This window comes from Dipodomys spectabilis, unplaced genomic scaffold (assembly GCF_019054845.1).
Source record: "Dipodomys spectabilis isolate Male_0828 unplaced genomic scaffold, ASM1905484v1 ptg000098l, whole genome shotgun sequence".
NCBI classification, from domain to species: domain Eukaryota; kingdom Metazoa; phylum Chordata; class Mammalia; order Rodentia; family Heteromyidae; genus Dipodomys; species Dipodomys spectabilis.
In genome coordinates this window covers 17494168-17510958 of record NW_024870775.1, presented here as the reverse complement: position 1 = coordinate 17510958, position 16791 = coordinate 17494168, and the positions used below count along the sequence as shown (strand labels likewise).

Genomic DNA, 16791 nt, shown 5'->3' with positions numbered 1-16791 from the left:
ATAACAACACCTTTTCTTTTTTACCTTTTGAAAAAAAAAGTACTTATAGAGCATCTTTAATGTCTCATATATTAAATCTAAGACATACATATAATTGATTAAAAGTCAAGCTATACTACTGAGGAAACCAGAGAACCAAAATAGCCACTCTTGACACAGAAGTGATCATTTCATTCCAGTATTGAACACAGTAATAATTTGTTCAAAAGATACAACAAAAACTGTTCAACAAAAAAAGAAAGGAAAATCAAAAACCATTGGTTCAAAACCAGCCTGGAAAGATAAATTCTCCAGATTCTTATTTCCAGTAACCACCAAAATGTCAGGAGTGGGGCTGTGATTCAAATGGTAGAGTGCCAGCCTTGAATAAAAAGGCTAAGGGATATCATCCAGGCCCTGAGTTCCTGGTCAATTTGAGGTAAGAGTCTCATGGACTTTCCGGATCAGGCCCAATTGGGAAAGCTTTTTTATCTGTGGATTCAGCTCTGCTGTCTGCCATGCTGATAGTCAGGCTGGGTGACAGATTCCCAAAGAATCCCACTGTCTTTTCTTAAATGTGGATTGAGAACTAACAGCTATTGCAGTGTGGGCATTTTGCTCTGAAGTTACGTGGAACTCTTCATACTCTGGCTGTTGACGAATATAAAATTCTGGTAAAGGTTATACTTAGATTATAAAGGTTACTTAGATTATTGAATCGGTGGCTATGCCCACAGGAAGGAAAAGATAGGTGAGAACATTTTGCCCCCAAAAGGCTTTGTAAGTGAGGTGGTCTGGCCTAGGTACCATCTCCTTCCAAGCTAGCTGCCTTTACCCTCTTGACTTCAAGGGTCAAATCAGCTGCATCTTTTTTTTTTATTTACCCAAGGTGTATGGGAAGTGAACTTTGAATTCCTGATTGTCTGGAAATGATTATGGACATCTTAGCTTAGATATATATTGGGCTGGGTATAGAATTCCGAGTTGGTACTTTGAAGGTGCTGCTCCTGCCCCTGCACCTGATGTCACTGATGAAACTTGCTGCCACCTGAGCCATGCCTTTGCAGATAGGACTTGCTCTCATGCTTCAGGCTTCTGAAATTTCTCTGGAACAGGTCTGAAAGTGGGCCAGTTTTTATTTACTTTGACCTGGCACCGGTGGGCACTTTTATCCTAAACTGTTTTCCTTTCCGTTTGGAGAAATGCTATTCCACTGTCTAGTTATACTTGGTGATAACTATTCACGGAACTCCTGTTACATACTTGTCAGATTTCTAGGTGTTTCTTTCCTATCACTTAATGTTTCTCTCTCCTTCTGCTACACTTCTCTTTCTCATTTGGGCTTTTGTTTGGGTCAGCATTTGAAAAATGGTGATGTGGTGTATATGCAATGTAACATCTTGAAAATGGAAAATTGATGGGCTTTGACAAATGCACACACAGGTGCTACCTACCTGGTCTGGAATGAGACAGAGCATTCTGTCTATCCCCAAGGTTTCTCAGTTCCCACATCTACCCACCACATAGGTAACAAGTGTGTGATTGTTGACCCCCTTTTACTCATCCTGTCTCTACTGAGTTTTGCATTGCAATGGTATCAAACTAGGTATACTCTTCTATCTGGTTTTCTTTGTTCAGCTTGATCCTTTTGGGTTTCACCCATGTAAGACCAGGAATTTTTTTTCTTTTCCTTGCTGAGTTGTATTACTGTGTGGATGGGTTATACCATAGGTTGGTTCCCATTCATCTGGCCCCAGATATTTCAGCTGTGTCCAGATTGAGCTTATCTAAGCATTGAACTTTTTAATAAGGCAAGCCCAGCTTGAATTTGCAAGAATTCTTTCTTGGTTCTTTCTTTCTTTTCTTTTCTTTTTTTTTTTTTGGCACCATTCCTGGGCTTGAACTCACAGCTTGGGTGCTATCCCTGAGCTTCTTCATTTTGCTTCAGCCACAGCTTCACTTGTACTTATTTTGGTGATTAATTGGAAATAACAGTCTCATGCCTAGTCCCAGGCTGGCTTCAAATCACAATCCTTAGATCTCAACCAGCTAGGATACAGGCATGAGCCACTGGTGCCCTGTCTTTCATGGTTCCTTTTTAATAGAAGCTTGGTCTTTGGTATGTATATCAACTTCTTGCATCTGTATAGGAACATAGATAGAGGTGTCCATCTGTTTAAACTTTGATTCCTTTCTTTCTGGGGTCTCTGGGAGCGGAATGGAATGGTAGGATGTAGACAGAGTTGGTGTAAGTCTGCCAAGGTGCTTCTCTCTCTCAGCAGCATTGTGCTAGGAGGACCATTGTTTTTAGCTGCCTGGGAACTGAATGAGCTATCTTATTGTTGCCCTTCTGGGAGATGTACAGTGCAGTCCCAGTGTGGTTTGAACCTGAATTTTTCAGTGGCTGGTAACACCGATTACTTTTCATGTCTAGTTGGCCATCTCTGTGTCATCTTGGACAAAGTGTCCACTCATGTCTTCGTGTGTGTGTGTGTGTGTGTGTGTGTGTGTGTGTGTGTGTGTGTGTGTGTGTGTGTGTGGTGTGTGTGTGTGTGTGTGTGTGTACTTATGTACATGCCAGTACTGAAGCTTTTACTCAGGGCCTTGAACTCCTGCATGGCTGTTTCACTTAAGCTGACATGCTACCATTTGAACCACAATTCTACTTCTGGCTAATTGGAGATAAGAGTCTTATGGACTTTTCTGCCTGGGCTGACTTTAAAACGAGACCCTCAGATATTAGCCACCTGAGTCTCTAGTATTACAGGCATGAGCCAGAATGCCTGGCCATGTCTTTTTAAAAATTACATTATAGACATTCTCTATGATCAAGGTTTAAGTCTTTTGTCAGAAACTTGTATTGAGAAAAGTTTCTGCCTTGGCTTGTTTTATCTTCAATAACTAATAACTTTAATGAGCAGACCATGTTGCCCAGTTATTATCTAGGTTAAAGATGAATTTTTTTGTACTCAATGTTTTAGTAGATTGTGGAATATCTTATTTTTCTAATTTTTGAGGGTCTTGTTTTGTTCTGGTACTGGGGCTTGAATTCCATGTCTAGGCTCTGTCCCTTAGCTTCTTCACTCAAGGCTGACAACTCTACTACTTGAGACACAGCGCTACTTGTGGCTTTTTGGTGGTTAATTAGAGATAAAAATCTCACAGACTGGCTTTGAACATTGAGCCTCAGCTCTCAAGTTTCTGAGTAGCTAAGATTACAAGTATGAGCCATCAGCACCTGGCTCAAATGTTGGGCAGTTTATTAAGGTAAGCCTAGCTTTACTTTGCAGGAACTCTTTCTTGAAGGTTCTTTTTAAAGAAGCTTGCTCTTAGGTAAGCATGTGAACTTCTTGGATCTTCATAGGAACATTAATTAGATATCTTAAAGTTGCCTTGGTCTCTGAATTATTTGTCTTTCTATGTTTAGTTGCGCTGATGGTTTTTCTGTCTTTAGCTCTGTTGTTGATGGCTTCTGTCCAGTCCTGCTCATTCGTGGAAGAGCCCATTGAAAGCTTGTGTTGTGGGTCAGAGATCTAGTGGAGCTGGTAGAAGAATGGCCTGCTGGGAGATCATTTATTTTTCTTTCTTTTTTCTTCTTCTTCAAATTAGCAATACTGAAGTTTATGCTAAAGGCCTAACGCATGTTAGTCAGATCCTCTACCACTTAAACCATGCCCTATTTTTGGGGGGGGGGGGGGGGAGGTTAGTTAATTTTACATTTGTGGGAAGGGTCAGGGTCTGCCTGTACTGTGATCTTCCTACCTGTGCCTCCTGTGTAGCTGGGATTATAGATATGAATCACCACACTCTCTTTGTTTGTTGAGATGGGATCTTGTTAACTTTTTGCCTGAGCTAGCCTTGAGCCATAATTCCCCCAATCTTGTCATCATGAATAGCTAGTATTACAAGAGTGCACCACTGAGTCTGGTACATGGAAGATAATTTCTTAACAAGGTAGCCCTTGTCATGAATCTATAGTTCACCTGTCTTCTTATTGGAATCATACTTGATGATTTGAGACCTCCAAAGAATCTTGTCTTGTGTTTCCTTTTAGTTCTGCTCTTGCTCACATCTATCCAAACCCACCTGTTTTCTGTCTTCTCCAGGATTTCTCTGTTCTCTGTTCAGTTGTGTTTATAGTTTCCTTCTGAAAAATAACACATGACTCTTTTGTCACATTCCTGTGGCTCTTGGGTGGGAAGAGGCAGGCATTGCTCTTTAGCCCTCTTGGGTCAATGCCAGGAGGTGACTGAGGCACCTCTCAGGTGGAGGTGAGAAGGTCACACTGTGCTGGCCCCACAGGGAGAGGTCATGTTGGGCCCACGGACTAGGGTTTCATCTTGAACTTGATGATGTGTCAGTAAAGGATTTGAGAAAGGAGAGAAGTGTGGGGTGGGTGGGAGTGGGGGATAGAGGAGGAAATGGGGGAGCTGGGTCAGGCAGGGTGGGAGGGTGCTGTTAAGTGGAGTCTGTATGTGCTGCAGGGTTGGTGGGGCCTCTTTGGAACATTCGGAGTTCTTGCCCTTGCTCACACACCTCATGGGGGTCCTAGGAGGCGAAGGATGTCTGCTTTTTCTTCCCTGTTCTAAACTTCAGGTCAGTGGATTTGTTCTGCTGGCCACAGTGGCCTGAAATTGAGACCCTCCTGACTCAGAGGACCTGGGGTTCTAGCGGTTGGTGTGGAGTGTGCCAAGACTGTCCTTTTCTAGCTCAGCTCTGGTGTCTGGCATGTGTCAGCCTTTGCTCTGGTCCAGTCTCCTGGGTCTTGAGCACTTCCTCCCAATTGTGTATACATTAGAAGCAAACTGCTGTTTCATTCCTTTTAACAAACACTCACAAAGTAAATGATTGCTGAGGGAACAAAGCCTCCGAGGTGTTTTTAATGAGAAAGTGCATGAACTTGGCAGGGTGGATCTTGCGCTGGTTCTGGCTTCCTGGAGCTTCTTTTTGCAGAAAGCCCCATGTAGGGGCTACAGAAGGGACTCACAGGTCAGTGGTGGTGGCCTCCTTGCATGTTCTGTGGGTAGAGCAGAATGGCAGACTGCTGTGTGATGCTGCTGGCACAGGCCATGTCTCCAAAGCTTCCTATTACTCTTGCCACCTCTTCTTGTATCCATTACATTTACCTTGCTTCCATAAAGAACAATGCTGCAGGGCCAAAGCTCTCAAGCACTGCCAACCCAGTGTGTTTCTCTTACTCCAGGACCGGAAGCTCACCAAGCTGGAGCGACAGCGTTTCAAAGAGGAGGCTGAGATGCTGAAAGGCCTACAGCACCCCAACATCGTGCGTTTCTATGACTTCTGGGAGTCCAGTGCCAAGGGCAAGCGGTGTATTGTACTGGTGACTGAGCTGATGACCTCGGGGACACTGAAGACGTAAGTGCTGCCTGCCCACTGGCCATGTGGTTTTGGCCATGGGTTCATGGTCATAGTAGGTAGGGGTGATAGAGGTCCCAGGCTATAGGGACCATCCTCCTATGACCCAATGTTGTGTATCTTAGAAGTGCTCCTCTTGGGTGATAAGTCTTTGTCCTCTGGACAGTGAGAAGTCTCTTCCCTAAATGAGAAGAAACAAAGAAATCTGGCATTTCTTTTTAGCATCTGGCTTGCTCTGGCTTCCTAGACAAATGAGACCCATCCCCAGAGGCAGTTTTGAGACTATCCTCACTGTCCCCTCCTGAGTAGGACACCAGGGGTTTGCTTTGCAGTGCAATGGTTTGTTTTTCCACTCTGTCTGGGGCTTTGCTTCTGGCCATACATGAGCCAGCCCACCACGAGCTCTTGTGGGAAGCTGTCTAGAACAGGTGTAGAGGACTGGATTCAATGAAGCCTTGGGAGCTGGTGGCCATGGGTTGTCATGGCAGATGCCCCTCCCTGAGGCCTTGGTGCACCATGGGGACAGAGGACTTTTCCTCTGGGTGTCCACAGCTTAGTTTTGTCTGAGTTGTTCTGACCTGAACATCAGCTCTCTACAGTGTGCAGATACAGCAAAGAAAGGCCCCCTTTCCCTACCTCCCCTGTTACTCCACCCTGGGGATACCTCAGAGCAGACTACTCAGGTAGCCAGGTCAAGGACCCCTTTCTTGATCCCTAGCTCTATGTCTTTGCACAGGCTCTGGGCTCCCCTAACCCTCATTCTTACCTAGATATCCACTGGCTGAGACTGTTGTGCCATAGCAGCTTTTCCCTTGGTCGGGGGAAGATCAGAACTGTGCCTGGCAAGAGCCTTACAAGGTCTGTAGTACAGGAAGCAAGTGGAGAGTCATGGCCCTGGCCTGCTGCCTGCTCAGGGCTGCTTTACCCGTGTGGCTCTGGTCAGGGGCAGGATGCCTGGCCTTCTAGCTGCCTGTTACAGGGTGCTGGACAGGCTTTATGACAGACTGGATGGTGCTAGGCTGGGCCTTTGCAGAGGGTCCGCTGCTCCTGAGCTGCTTGGTGAGCTTTGTCCCCCATCCCAGGTACCTGAAGCGGTTCAAGGTGATGAAGCCCAAGGTGCTGCGCAGCTGGTGCCGGCAGATCCTAAAGGGCCTGCTGTTCCTGCACACAAGGACGCCGCCCATCATCCACCGAGACCTCAAGTGTGACAATATCTTCATCACCGGGCCCACTGGGTCTGTGAAGATTGGCGACCTGGGCCTGGCTACCCTCAAAAGAGCATCATTTGCCAAAAGTGTGATAGGTAAACCCATTCTCCTCCCCTGATTTACTCCAGGAGCCCAGTGAAAACTGGGCAGCATTTGAGGGATCACAAGTGCCTAGATTTTCTTGGCAGCTGCAGATCTGGTGCAGGAAGCTTAAGCTGAGTGTCTGAACCCACGGACTTCAGGCTGGGTGTGCAAGCAGCCTTTCCTTCCCTGGGACCTGTTGGATAGGAATGCACTGCCACCGAGCTGGGCACATTGACTTTACTCCTTTTGCTGCCCCTTCCCTGTCCAGATTCAGGATGTCACTGGCTTCTGCATTATCTCCCTGGCTATTAGGTGCCAGCTGTGATGATCAGGTAAAGGTGGTAAGCTAGGTGCCAACTTCTGTGGTATGTGTGGGTGCTGCAGCCGGTGAGGAAGTGGCTCTGACAGAGGAACTGGAAGCTTGTGGCAAATGATGCTGGAGATGGTCCCAGAAAGTAGAAGTGTGCCCCAGCTGTGGGGCTCCTGGAAGTAACAACTTGGGGTATCTGGAGACAGAGCTGGAGGAGGCCCAGAGCTGGGCCTGCTTAGTGTTGGGAGGTGACACAGAGGGATTTGGCTTCTGGGCACTCTACCCTCCTTATTGCCCTCAGTTCTTGGCTTTGTTGTCTTCCTCTGAGAAGCCTTCCTGATTGATGTTTTAGAGCAGTGGCCTGGGTCTTGGGACACCCCATCCATAGCTGCTGTGTGAGATGAAGATCTGGATCGTACCATGTACCCAGCCCCAGGGTGGTCTTGACACAATGGCACTAAGAGTTCAACATACCCTGAGCAGACCTGGTGGGCTTTGAGGCCCTTGGAGGGGCTGCAAGGATGGCTGCTTATGAGGGTTCCTGCCTTAGTGACAGGTGTGGCTCAAGAATGAGGTTGGGCCAGATGCTAGTAGCTCATACCTGTAATCTTAGCTACTCTAGAGGTTGAGATCTGAGGATCATGGTTCAGAGCCAGCCTGGGCAGGAAATTGAAGATCGGAGTCTCATGGACTTTCAATTAACTACTAAAAGGCTGGAAAAGGAGCTATGGCTCAAAGTGGTAGCGCATTAGCCTTGAGCACAAAAGCTCAGGTACAGTACCCAGGCCCTGAATCTAAGCCCCAATACCAGAACCTTCCCACCCTCCTAGCCGACCTCCCCCGCCCCCCCCCCCCCCCCCGAAAAGGAGTAGATTGGGAGAGGTCTCATGTTAACTTAATGGAGTAACTCTCCTGTGGAGGGGGGATGGATGGTAGCTGGTCTCTGGGCTTTGTGAATTTGTGTTTTTGCTGCATGTTTAGGGACAGCACTTGGCCTGTTCGGGAAAATTAAACTCTTGGTAATCCCTTGGGAACTGTTCCATTGAATTGTGTTTGGAAGGTGGCAATCTGGATCAGGATAGTTGCCTGGGGAAGTCCTTCGGACCACTTTGGTAATCATTGGCAGCCCTGGGAGAGCAAGTGGTAGGGAACAAGGATGGGCCAAGGCCTCAGTTTTCCTGTCTGTGAAATGGGTGTGGTGAACAAGCATCTCTGCTCCATCCTGGGGGAAGCACACTCCAGGGCTATGGGGAATACATACTCAGGCTCTGATCTTCATACAGTTTCCAGAAAAGTTTTGCAAACTTTGCCCTTGGAAATGATTCCTGGCCTCAGACAGGTGGAAGGATGGCAGTAGAGCTGCTTAGGGTCCTGCCTAAGAAGTAAACATCCAGGACCAAAGTACATACCTGTGAACTTCCAGGCTTCTGGAAATGAGGCTTTGTATTGTTGAACCGAGTTGAGTTGAAGGCTGAGTGTTTCCTGGGCCTGTGGGGTGTCTCCCTTCATTCTGGATTTTTCTCAGCCAAAGCCTAAGAGGCTCAGTTACGAGGCCGGGACCAAGGGTGTCCTCAGTTGCCCCTGCCCTTGGGAACCAAAGCCTGGTTCTCAGGGCTCTCCTGGGCACTGAGCCCAGAGGCCTGTCCTCAGCAAAGGTCTTCCAGGTGAGGGAGCAGCCACAGGCGGACGGGAGCTTTCCAAGTCCATATTCAGGCATCCTACCCAGGCATTCTCTCTATGAAACTTTTTCCAAGGCTTGTTAGTCGAGTGCCCCCTGCCTGTGAGAAATGTTGGTTCAGGCCACCTACAGGGTTGCCTGCCCTGCTGACAAAGGGTCCAAGGCTTCCTGGACTCTGCAGTCACATGGGAGGGAAACAGGCCCCCTCTCCTGTCTGGGGCATCTCAGGAGCAGTTGGCATTATGGACCTCTTTCCCTGTGGTAAGTTTTGCAGGCCTTTGCTTTGCCCTCAGTCATGGTGCCCTCGTGAGGGTGGGTCAGGGATCCACAGCTGCCCTGGGAAGGGTGTATATGGTTTCTAGGAGGTGGTCTCTTCATGAGTGGGTGTCATCCTCTCTCTGACCATTGCCATTACTTGGGATTGGGTCAGTGTTATGAACCAGGTATCACCAGCAGGCCTAGATATGGGTCTTGCTTGTTTGTGTACATTGCACCAGGGCTAGGAACATTACCCAGGCCCCTCACTAAGAATGGTGGCAATGAGATGGATCCAGCCCTGCCTGTAGGTTGACTACAACTTCCCAGGTGGCTATGTAGTAAGCAGGACCCTGGGGGCTACTGAGGTGTCTAGCCTACCCAGAAGGGCTTCCTGGAGGTTGTGGTGATAGAATCAGGTCCAGTAGGGAGTAAACAGAAAAAGGCCAAGATGAACTGAGGTAGTTATTTTCAGAAAAAGCTCTGGGTGGGCTGAGTGAACCAGGTAGAGGTAGGAGAGGGGCTGGGCTATTGGAGACCTTGTGGCTGTTACAAGTAAACAATTAGGGACCAAGGCAATGTGGAGTCTACAGGGTAGATAGGGAAGCATAGAGATGGGTTTCTCCTGTTCACTGAGAAGAAGGGCAAGGGCCAACTGTGTTGATTTGGTTTGGTTTTAACAAAACTCAACAGAATAGGTAGAGCTAGGAAATAGTTAAGGCTTAGATTTCTATGAAGGAAGTCATTTATCATTCAGCACAGATCCAGAACCTGGTAAACTGGACAGTGGTTGGTTTTCATGGGCTGTAGGGTAATTTTAATGTCAGACTGGAGAGGGTTCCTCCCTACCTTATTTCTTTCAGGCCCTAAGACACAGCCCCTGTTCACAGGGGACCAGGATGCTGCCCAACTACAACCCTGCAGCTACTTCTCTGTCAAAAAGCAAAAAACAAAACAAAAAAAATGGATATCAGTGGCTCGTGCCTGTAATCCTAGCTACTCAGGAGGCTGAGATTTGAGGATTGCAGTTCAGAGCCAGCCTGGGCAAGAAAGCCCATAAGTCTTTAATTAAACACCAAATTAGCTGGAAGTGGAGCTGTGGCTGTAATGGTAGAATATTTGAATACAAAAGCTAAGGGACAGCACCCAGGTCCTAAATTCAAGCCCAGGACTGAGAGGATTAAAAAAAAAAAGCAGAAGAAAGTTAGGCTTGTCTCTGTAGAGCTCTTGCCTGCTTCCTGCAGGGCAGGAGTGAAGGGGGGTGTGGGGGGAGATGAGGTGCAGTCTTTACTTGACACAGGCATTTTATCTGCGTGAACCTGGGGGTTGCTGTGTAAGGGGCCTGTGGGTCCAGGAACAGCAGCCATGCAGATGATGACTGAATGTGAAGTGGAATGGTGAGTGGGATTGTCCCTGGACACATAGGTATGTATATGTTTGAACACACGCATCATGTCTTATCTCTAAAATTCAGATTTAAATGACTACAATGTAGGAGAAAGGAAAAGAAAAGAGTATTCAAGGTGTGTGGAAAATCAGGCATTTTGGGGATTTCTCTGCTGAGAGTCAGGGCTGAACCTGCTCTACTCCCCACATCCCATTCCTCAGAGCCAGACCACCTGAGGCCTTGGGGTATTTCTTGAGAGCAAGGTTCACAAAGTTCCTGCAAGTGTCAGAAGAAGCCCAAGGACATTGCTGCTTCCAGCTGGGCTATCTGCTGCATGGGCAGCTAATGTGGCATCCTTGCCAGGCTAACAAGGGTTCTCACAAGTGCCAAGGAACGGTCAGATTGGCACAAGGCTTCTTTTCCCAGCAGTCCTAAGACCAGTCTCCTGATGAGGTCCTGAGATGTGGCCAGGCAAAGGACCAGACTATGACCCTTACAGCCTTGGCAGGCTCCAAAGCAGGAAAGGGCTTCATGTGATTTCTCTCCTCCATCCTGGGGCGGGTTGTTCTGACACTATGGGGCCCTGTTAGTTTAGGTGGCATTGTGAGCCATTGAAGTGGCCCTGGGGCACAAATGAGCCCTTTCTTCGTGCAGCTTGGGGCTTGCCACTGAGTCAGTGCCCCCTGCCACTGTGGTAGGCCCTCCTTATTGATCATGGTGGTCTAGACTCATGCATCAGGTAGTGAGCCTCTCAGAAGGTCTGGTCTGTTGGGACATACCCGAGAACAGAAGTTTATGTTAACACCATTCCTGCCTGTGGCCTGACTGCAGTGGCTTTTATGACATGTTTCTTCCAGCCCTAGCCTTAGCGGTGCATTTATTGTTTTGTGACAAACTGGGAATAGAAAAAAACTTAAAAATGATCCATCAGCCAGGGGCCAATGGCTCATGCCTTTAATCCTAGCTACTGAAGAGGCTGAGATCCAGATCCAGAAGATTACATTCAGCCAGCTGGTAGAAGTCTTTGAGACTCCATCTCCAAAATAACCAACTAAAAAGCTGGGTTAGAGGCATGGCTCAAATGGTAGAGCATCAGCTGTGAGAGGAAGCAAGCTGAGCAAACTTGAGGCCCTAAATTCAAAATACGGTTCGTGCAAAAATTAAAACAAAACAAAACAATGTGAAGGAAAACAAAAATACCAGGGCTTTGAAAGCAAAAGAGGGATTACTGGGGAATAAAAAGGAGAAGGGAAAAGAGGAAGGGAATGAGAAAGACATAGGAGGCTGAATACATGTATACATGTAAGAAATTCCTTACTGTATGTAATTTAACATATATCAATGAAACTACCAATGCAGAGTTTTCAGTGCAACCATGTGGTTCAAAAACCTAGGAAGATAAAAATTCCCAGCACAAATAAGATCCCTTTGTCTCCACTCAACCCCCCTCTCACTGATTTCAGATGGATTGTTCAGCATTTGTATTCCTATACATAAAACTAAACAGGTAAAAGAAACCTCAACATAGACTTTTTACTGTAACTAATTTTTGAGCTATTTTTTATCTTCTTAAAAAATAAAATTTAAAACATTTATTCAGCAAATGCATACATTTAAAAGCAGCCTCGGAGCCAATTGCCAGTGGCTCACACCTGTAATTCTAGCTACTCAGGAGGCTGAGATCTGAGGATTGCGGTTCTAAACCAGCCCAGGCAGAAGAGTCTGTGAGACTCTTATCTCCAGTAAACTACTCCAAAAAAGCTGGAAATGGAGCTGTGACTCAAGTGATAGAGTGCTATACTTGAGCAAAACAAGCTTAGGGACAGCACCTAGGCCCAGAGTTCAAGCCCCAGGACTGGCAAAACAAAACAAAAACAAAAAAACTGCAGCCCTGTTGGCTCATGCCTGTAATTCTAGCAAGTAAGGAGGCTGAGATCTGAGGGTTATCTTTCAAACTCAGCCTGGGCAGGAATCTTACCTCCAGTTAATGGCCAAAAGAAGTAGAGCTGTGGCTTACATGGTAGAGCACTGACCTTGAACAAAAAAGCTCAAGGATAGCACCTCAGCCCTGAGTTCAAGCCCCAGGACTGGCATGCACGTGTGTACACACACACACACACACACACACACACACACACACACACACTAAATAAATAAATAAATAAATAGGCATCATTTTCCTGTAGGTATAGCTCAAGTAGTAGAGTACCAGCCAAGCAAGCATGAGGCCTTGAGTTCAAACCCCACTACTGTCAAAAATAAATAGATAGGTAGGTAGGTAGGTAGGTAGGCAGATAGATAGATAGATAGATAGATAGATAGATAGATAGATAGATAGATAGATAGATAGATAGATAATAAAATAAAACAGCTTTACTTAAGTTTCTGGTCCTTGTTCATTGCATTCAACTCAATACTCAGTGAGACCTATTATGATATTAAATCAAAAGCTTGTTATAGAAAATTAAATACTTAGAAGCAAAGGAAGGTAAGGAAGAAGAAAGTCCATTATTGTATATCCTCTGGGTAGAGTCATCTAGTATATGTCATGTTCTGTAGGTGAGTACACACAGGCTTATATTTATTTACATAGCCTATCATCAGTTCCTATATCCTTAAAGCACCTGGCTATGATTCCAGGTAATAGGTAAGAGGATCCTGAGCCCAGGCTATACCTAGGCAAAACCAACAAGATCCTACCTGAAAAACAAAGAAAGGACTAGGGGCATGGCTCAAGTGGTAGAGCACCTGTTTAATGAACACAAAGCCCTGAGTTCAGTCCCTAGTACCAGCAAAAAAAAAAAAATTAGTGAAAATGTTTTGCATTTTTTGTTTACTGCATTGTGAGCAGTTCTATTTTCACATCTCTGTAGGACCTGTCATTTGGATGCCATGGGCCATGTGTAGCAAACCAAGCCATTCCTTATTTGAGGTTGTGGGGGGGATGATTTTGGAGGGCATTTAGGGCCTTCCTGGGGTTTTGCAGTTATAGTGGCTCTGAGGTAAATACCAGATTTTTGTTACCTTTGGGATATCTGAACCTATCCCACAATATCCACACACAAGCCCAGAGCATGTACATGTCCCCTGGGAAGTCATTCTCCCAGTTCTGTGAATAGAAGATGGTACCTCAAACCTGAAATCATAAGCTGACATTTGGAAAGTTCATTCTATAAAGCATACTAGTCTTGGGTTCCAGGACAGTGACATTGAGCATCCTGAGTATGTCTTGTGACAGGCACGGAGGAGGCTGGGGTTTCTGAGGGTCTGAAGGGGCTCCTGCTGGGCACTGGCTCCTAGGGTCTTCGGGCTGTGACCATCTGACCCCTGTGACTCTTGCTTCTGTTACAGGTACGCCTGAATTCATGGCTCCTGAGATGTATGAGGAACACTACGATGAGTCAGTTGATGTCTATGCCTTTGGGATGTGCATGCTGGAGATGGCTACCTCAGAGTACCCCTATTCAGAGTGCCAGAACGCTGCCCAGATCTACCGCAAGGTCACCTGTGTAAGTCTACCCAATCCCCTTGTAAATAAAGACACAGTGATGGGTATGGGCTACAGCCTCAGCTGTCTGGGTGGACCTTGAGAAAATTTGACAGCAGCTGTGTGAGGAGAGAAGGGAGTGTGGCCAGAATGGCTAAGTGAAATCTTCTAGCAGGAGTGATGGATGGCTAGGTGCTATGGATGGAGCTTAGCCTCTGAGGCTGACAGAAAACCCAGTGTGTCCAGGAAGCTGAAGCTTAGGAGGCTCTGGCTCCACCAGTCCCCTGCCGGGAGGCTTGGCCCAGGCGGCCTGTCCCAGTTACTCCCCTTGCTTGTTCTAGTCTGCCCCTCAGTTGCTGCTGTCCCCATCTTTATTTTGGAACCACAGTTTGTTTTCCTTTTCACCAAACCATTGCCCCAGCCAAGCGTGTCTTTAAGCGGTTTGGGCAGCCTGAGAGCCTTAATCCCTGTTTTGCTGTCACTGTGATTTTTGAGTTGATCCGATGGCTTCAGCTGTACAAACAGATGGGCCTTGTCCTCCCTCTGTGGTGGCCTCCCTGGTTGGGGGAATAAAAACATAGCCTGTGGAGGTAGAGCAGCCAGGCCAGGACTTTTCTATTTCTATTCCCACTGGATCATATTAGCCCTCATGGCCAGGCCTGGAGGCCCTCAGAGCAATCCTGACAGCAGCCCCAGGCTGCTATGATCCCAGGAGTCCTTCTTGTCTCCATCTCAGGCTAGGATTGTACACAGCCTGGGTAGTTAGTGCTGCTTGACACTTGACTTTGTCTGTGCATTCTTCTCTCACTATCTGTATGGCCAGATGCTACTTCTACACATGTGCATGAGGTCGTGATCCTTTGTGTCCCTGCAGCTTTACCTTGTGCTCATCCCTAGTTCTAAATTATCAGTTACTCCATTACCCTGAGTTGTCCCCTCCTGCCCCGAAAGTCTCTTGGCCTGGCTCTTGGCCAGCAGCAGTGACCACAGACTATGCTTTTGCCTCCTTGGGGAGGGGTGTGGGTAGGAAGTCCAGGTGTGGTTAGAAATGTTGGCTCTGTGGGAAGCTATGAGTCCACCACCATGATGCTGTGGTTCTTCCTCCCAGGTGATGGGGCAGCTGGCTCAGGAGCCCTTGGAGGTTCTACTTAGGGGAGGCTCTGCAGCCAAGCTCTGATCAACACCTTTGCAGAGACTGACTGCTATATTTGAAGTGTCAACCCCAGTATCAAATTCTGCAGCACAAGTGGAGGCTGCACTGTGTGCTATTGCTGGGGTAGTGTTGTGGGGGCAGGGGTGGTGGTGGTTATCAAGGAGATCTGGACTGAGGTGACTGACCTGAGCATGAGGCGAAGTGAGTGCCATGGTGGCTGTTGCAGGCTTTGACAGATACAGGGTCACCCACAGAGGTGTTCTCCAGAAAGAGACTTAAATGATAGGAAACTAGTCTGTTGGATTCATACAGAAGGGAAGATTTTTAAAAAATGAATCCTAACTGGTTTCATGTAACGTGTCCATTTATTCCTAGCTCTGCTTTCTCTTGCCTGGAGCTTGAGTGTGTCACATCTATGGGCAGAGTTTTCATCACAATTGGAAAACTTTCCACCATCATAGCTTCGAGGATTTCATTCTGTCCCTGCCTCCTCATCTGTCCCTCTGGACCACTCGTTTTATGTATGCTGTGTGTGTACTGGCCCTTGCTCTGTCCCATATTCCAAAATGAAGGGAACAGAACCTCAGCAAACATTTCTCTCTGTGCTCTCTGTCTGATAAACCTGATTGCCACATCTTTTCTTCTGCAGTGTCTGATTCGTCTGCAGTTAATCTGCTCTAGTGCAACCTGGAATTTATTTCTAGTTCCACTTGGTTCTTTTTATATATCTACCGTCCTGTTTCTGCTATGTGTATTTTCCTTTAAAGATTCATTTGTACCTACAAGGACTTTATCCTCTTTGTCTGCTCTCCATTTTTGGCTTTTCTGCCAAGTCATGGGCTACACCTTCCTGCCTTGTGGCATATCTAGTCATTTTTGTTTGAATGTTGCACATTATATGCATTTCATCATGTCTGTTTCCTATTACTGGGAATGACTCTGCTTACAGCTCCCTCATGGTTTTTTGCTCAGAGTTGTGGTGGTGGTGATAATGTGCTTGTGATCTTAATACTAAGAATATTCAAGGGGATGGTGTGCACACATCTGGGCTCTTTCCAGAAGTCTCCTTCATGGCCACCTCAGCCTTCATAAGGTCTGAGATCCCTTCTCAACTCAGTCGGACCTCAGGCTCTGTTGGCTTCTGTGCGTCAGACTGGGAACTGCTATGGGCAGCATGCATAGCTGTGGGAGGGAATGCCCCACCAGTGCTTCCTCTGAGTGCACATCCTGTACTTCCTGTTACTAGTGTCTGAACATAGTCATTTGGCATATTTTGTCCCATTTTCCAGCAGTTTCTGCAGGGTAAACTCAGCGCTAGTTCTTGTGCCACAGCTAGAAGAGGTTTCCCTGTACTGGGGTTGGAGAGGATGCCACCTCATTTTCCATTAGGTGACTATTCTCTTCTCAGGGCATCAAGCCAGCCAGCTTCGAGAAAGTGCATGATCCTGAAATCAAGGAGATCATTGGGGAATGCATCTGTAAGAACAAGGAGGAAAGGTGAGTTCCAGTGTGGTGCTAGGATCTGGGTTTTTCTCAAGCTGAAATTATTCCAGCTGGTATATAGAGCCACATTCCTAATGAGGAAGAAGCTCAGAGGCCAAGCAGACCAGCTTGGGCCACAGCAGCACTAGGCTTGGGAGCTGCCCACCAGAGAGTGAAGTCAGAGAACAACTTGCCCAATGCCCCATGCACTTGGGCATTCCCTCTACCCCTCTTGGCTTTCTTTCTAGTTTATCTCCCCAAATTTTATCCATTTCCGTGATCTGTTGGCTGGGACTCCCAGCCTTCCTCAGTCCTGCTCTCTCTTCTAAACTTCATATTGCATGTGCCTAGCCGCCCCACCCATCTCTAAGACAGCATGCATACCTCAGAAG

At 46.9% G+C, this 16791-nt stretch overlaps 1 protein-coding gene across 2 annotated transcripts in view; it reads left to right on the top strand.

Moving 5' to 3' along the window:
* Positions 1-16791, top strand: part of Wnk2 (WNK lysine deficient protein kinase 2) — a 116079-nt gene that overhangs the window by 34767 nt on the left and 64521 nt on the right. For both annotated transcript variants that reach the window (XM_042686854.1, XM_042686853.1), the window contains exons 2-5: positions 5183-5355; positions 6438-6658; positions 13629-13786; positions 16326-16414. In XM_042686854.1, the coding sequence (XP_042542788.1) occupies positions 5183-5355; positions 6438-6658; positions 13629-13786; positions 16326-16414 (641 nt within the window). The remainder of the gene's footprint in view (positions 1-5182; positions 5356-6437; positions 6659-13628; positions 13787-16325; positions 16415-16791) is intronic.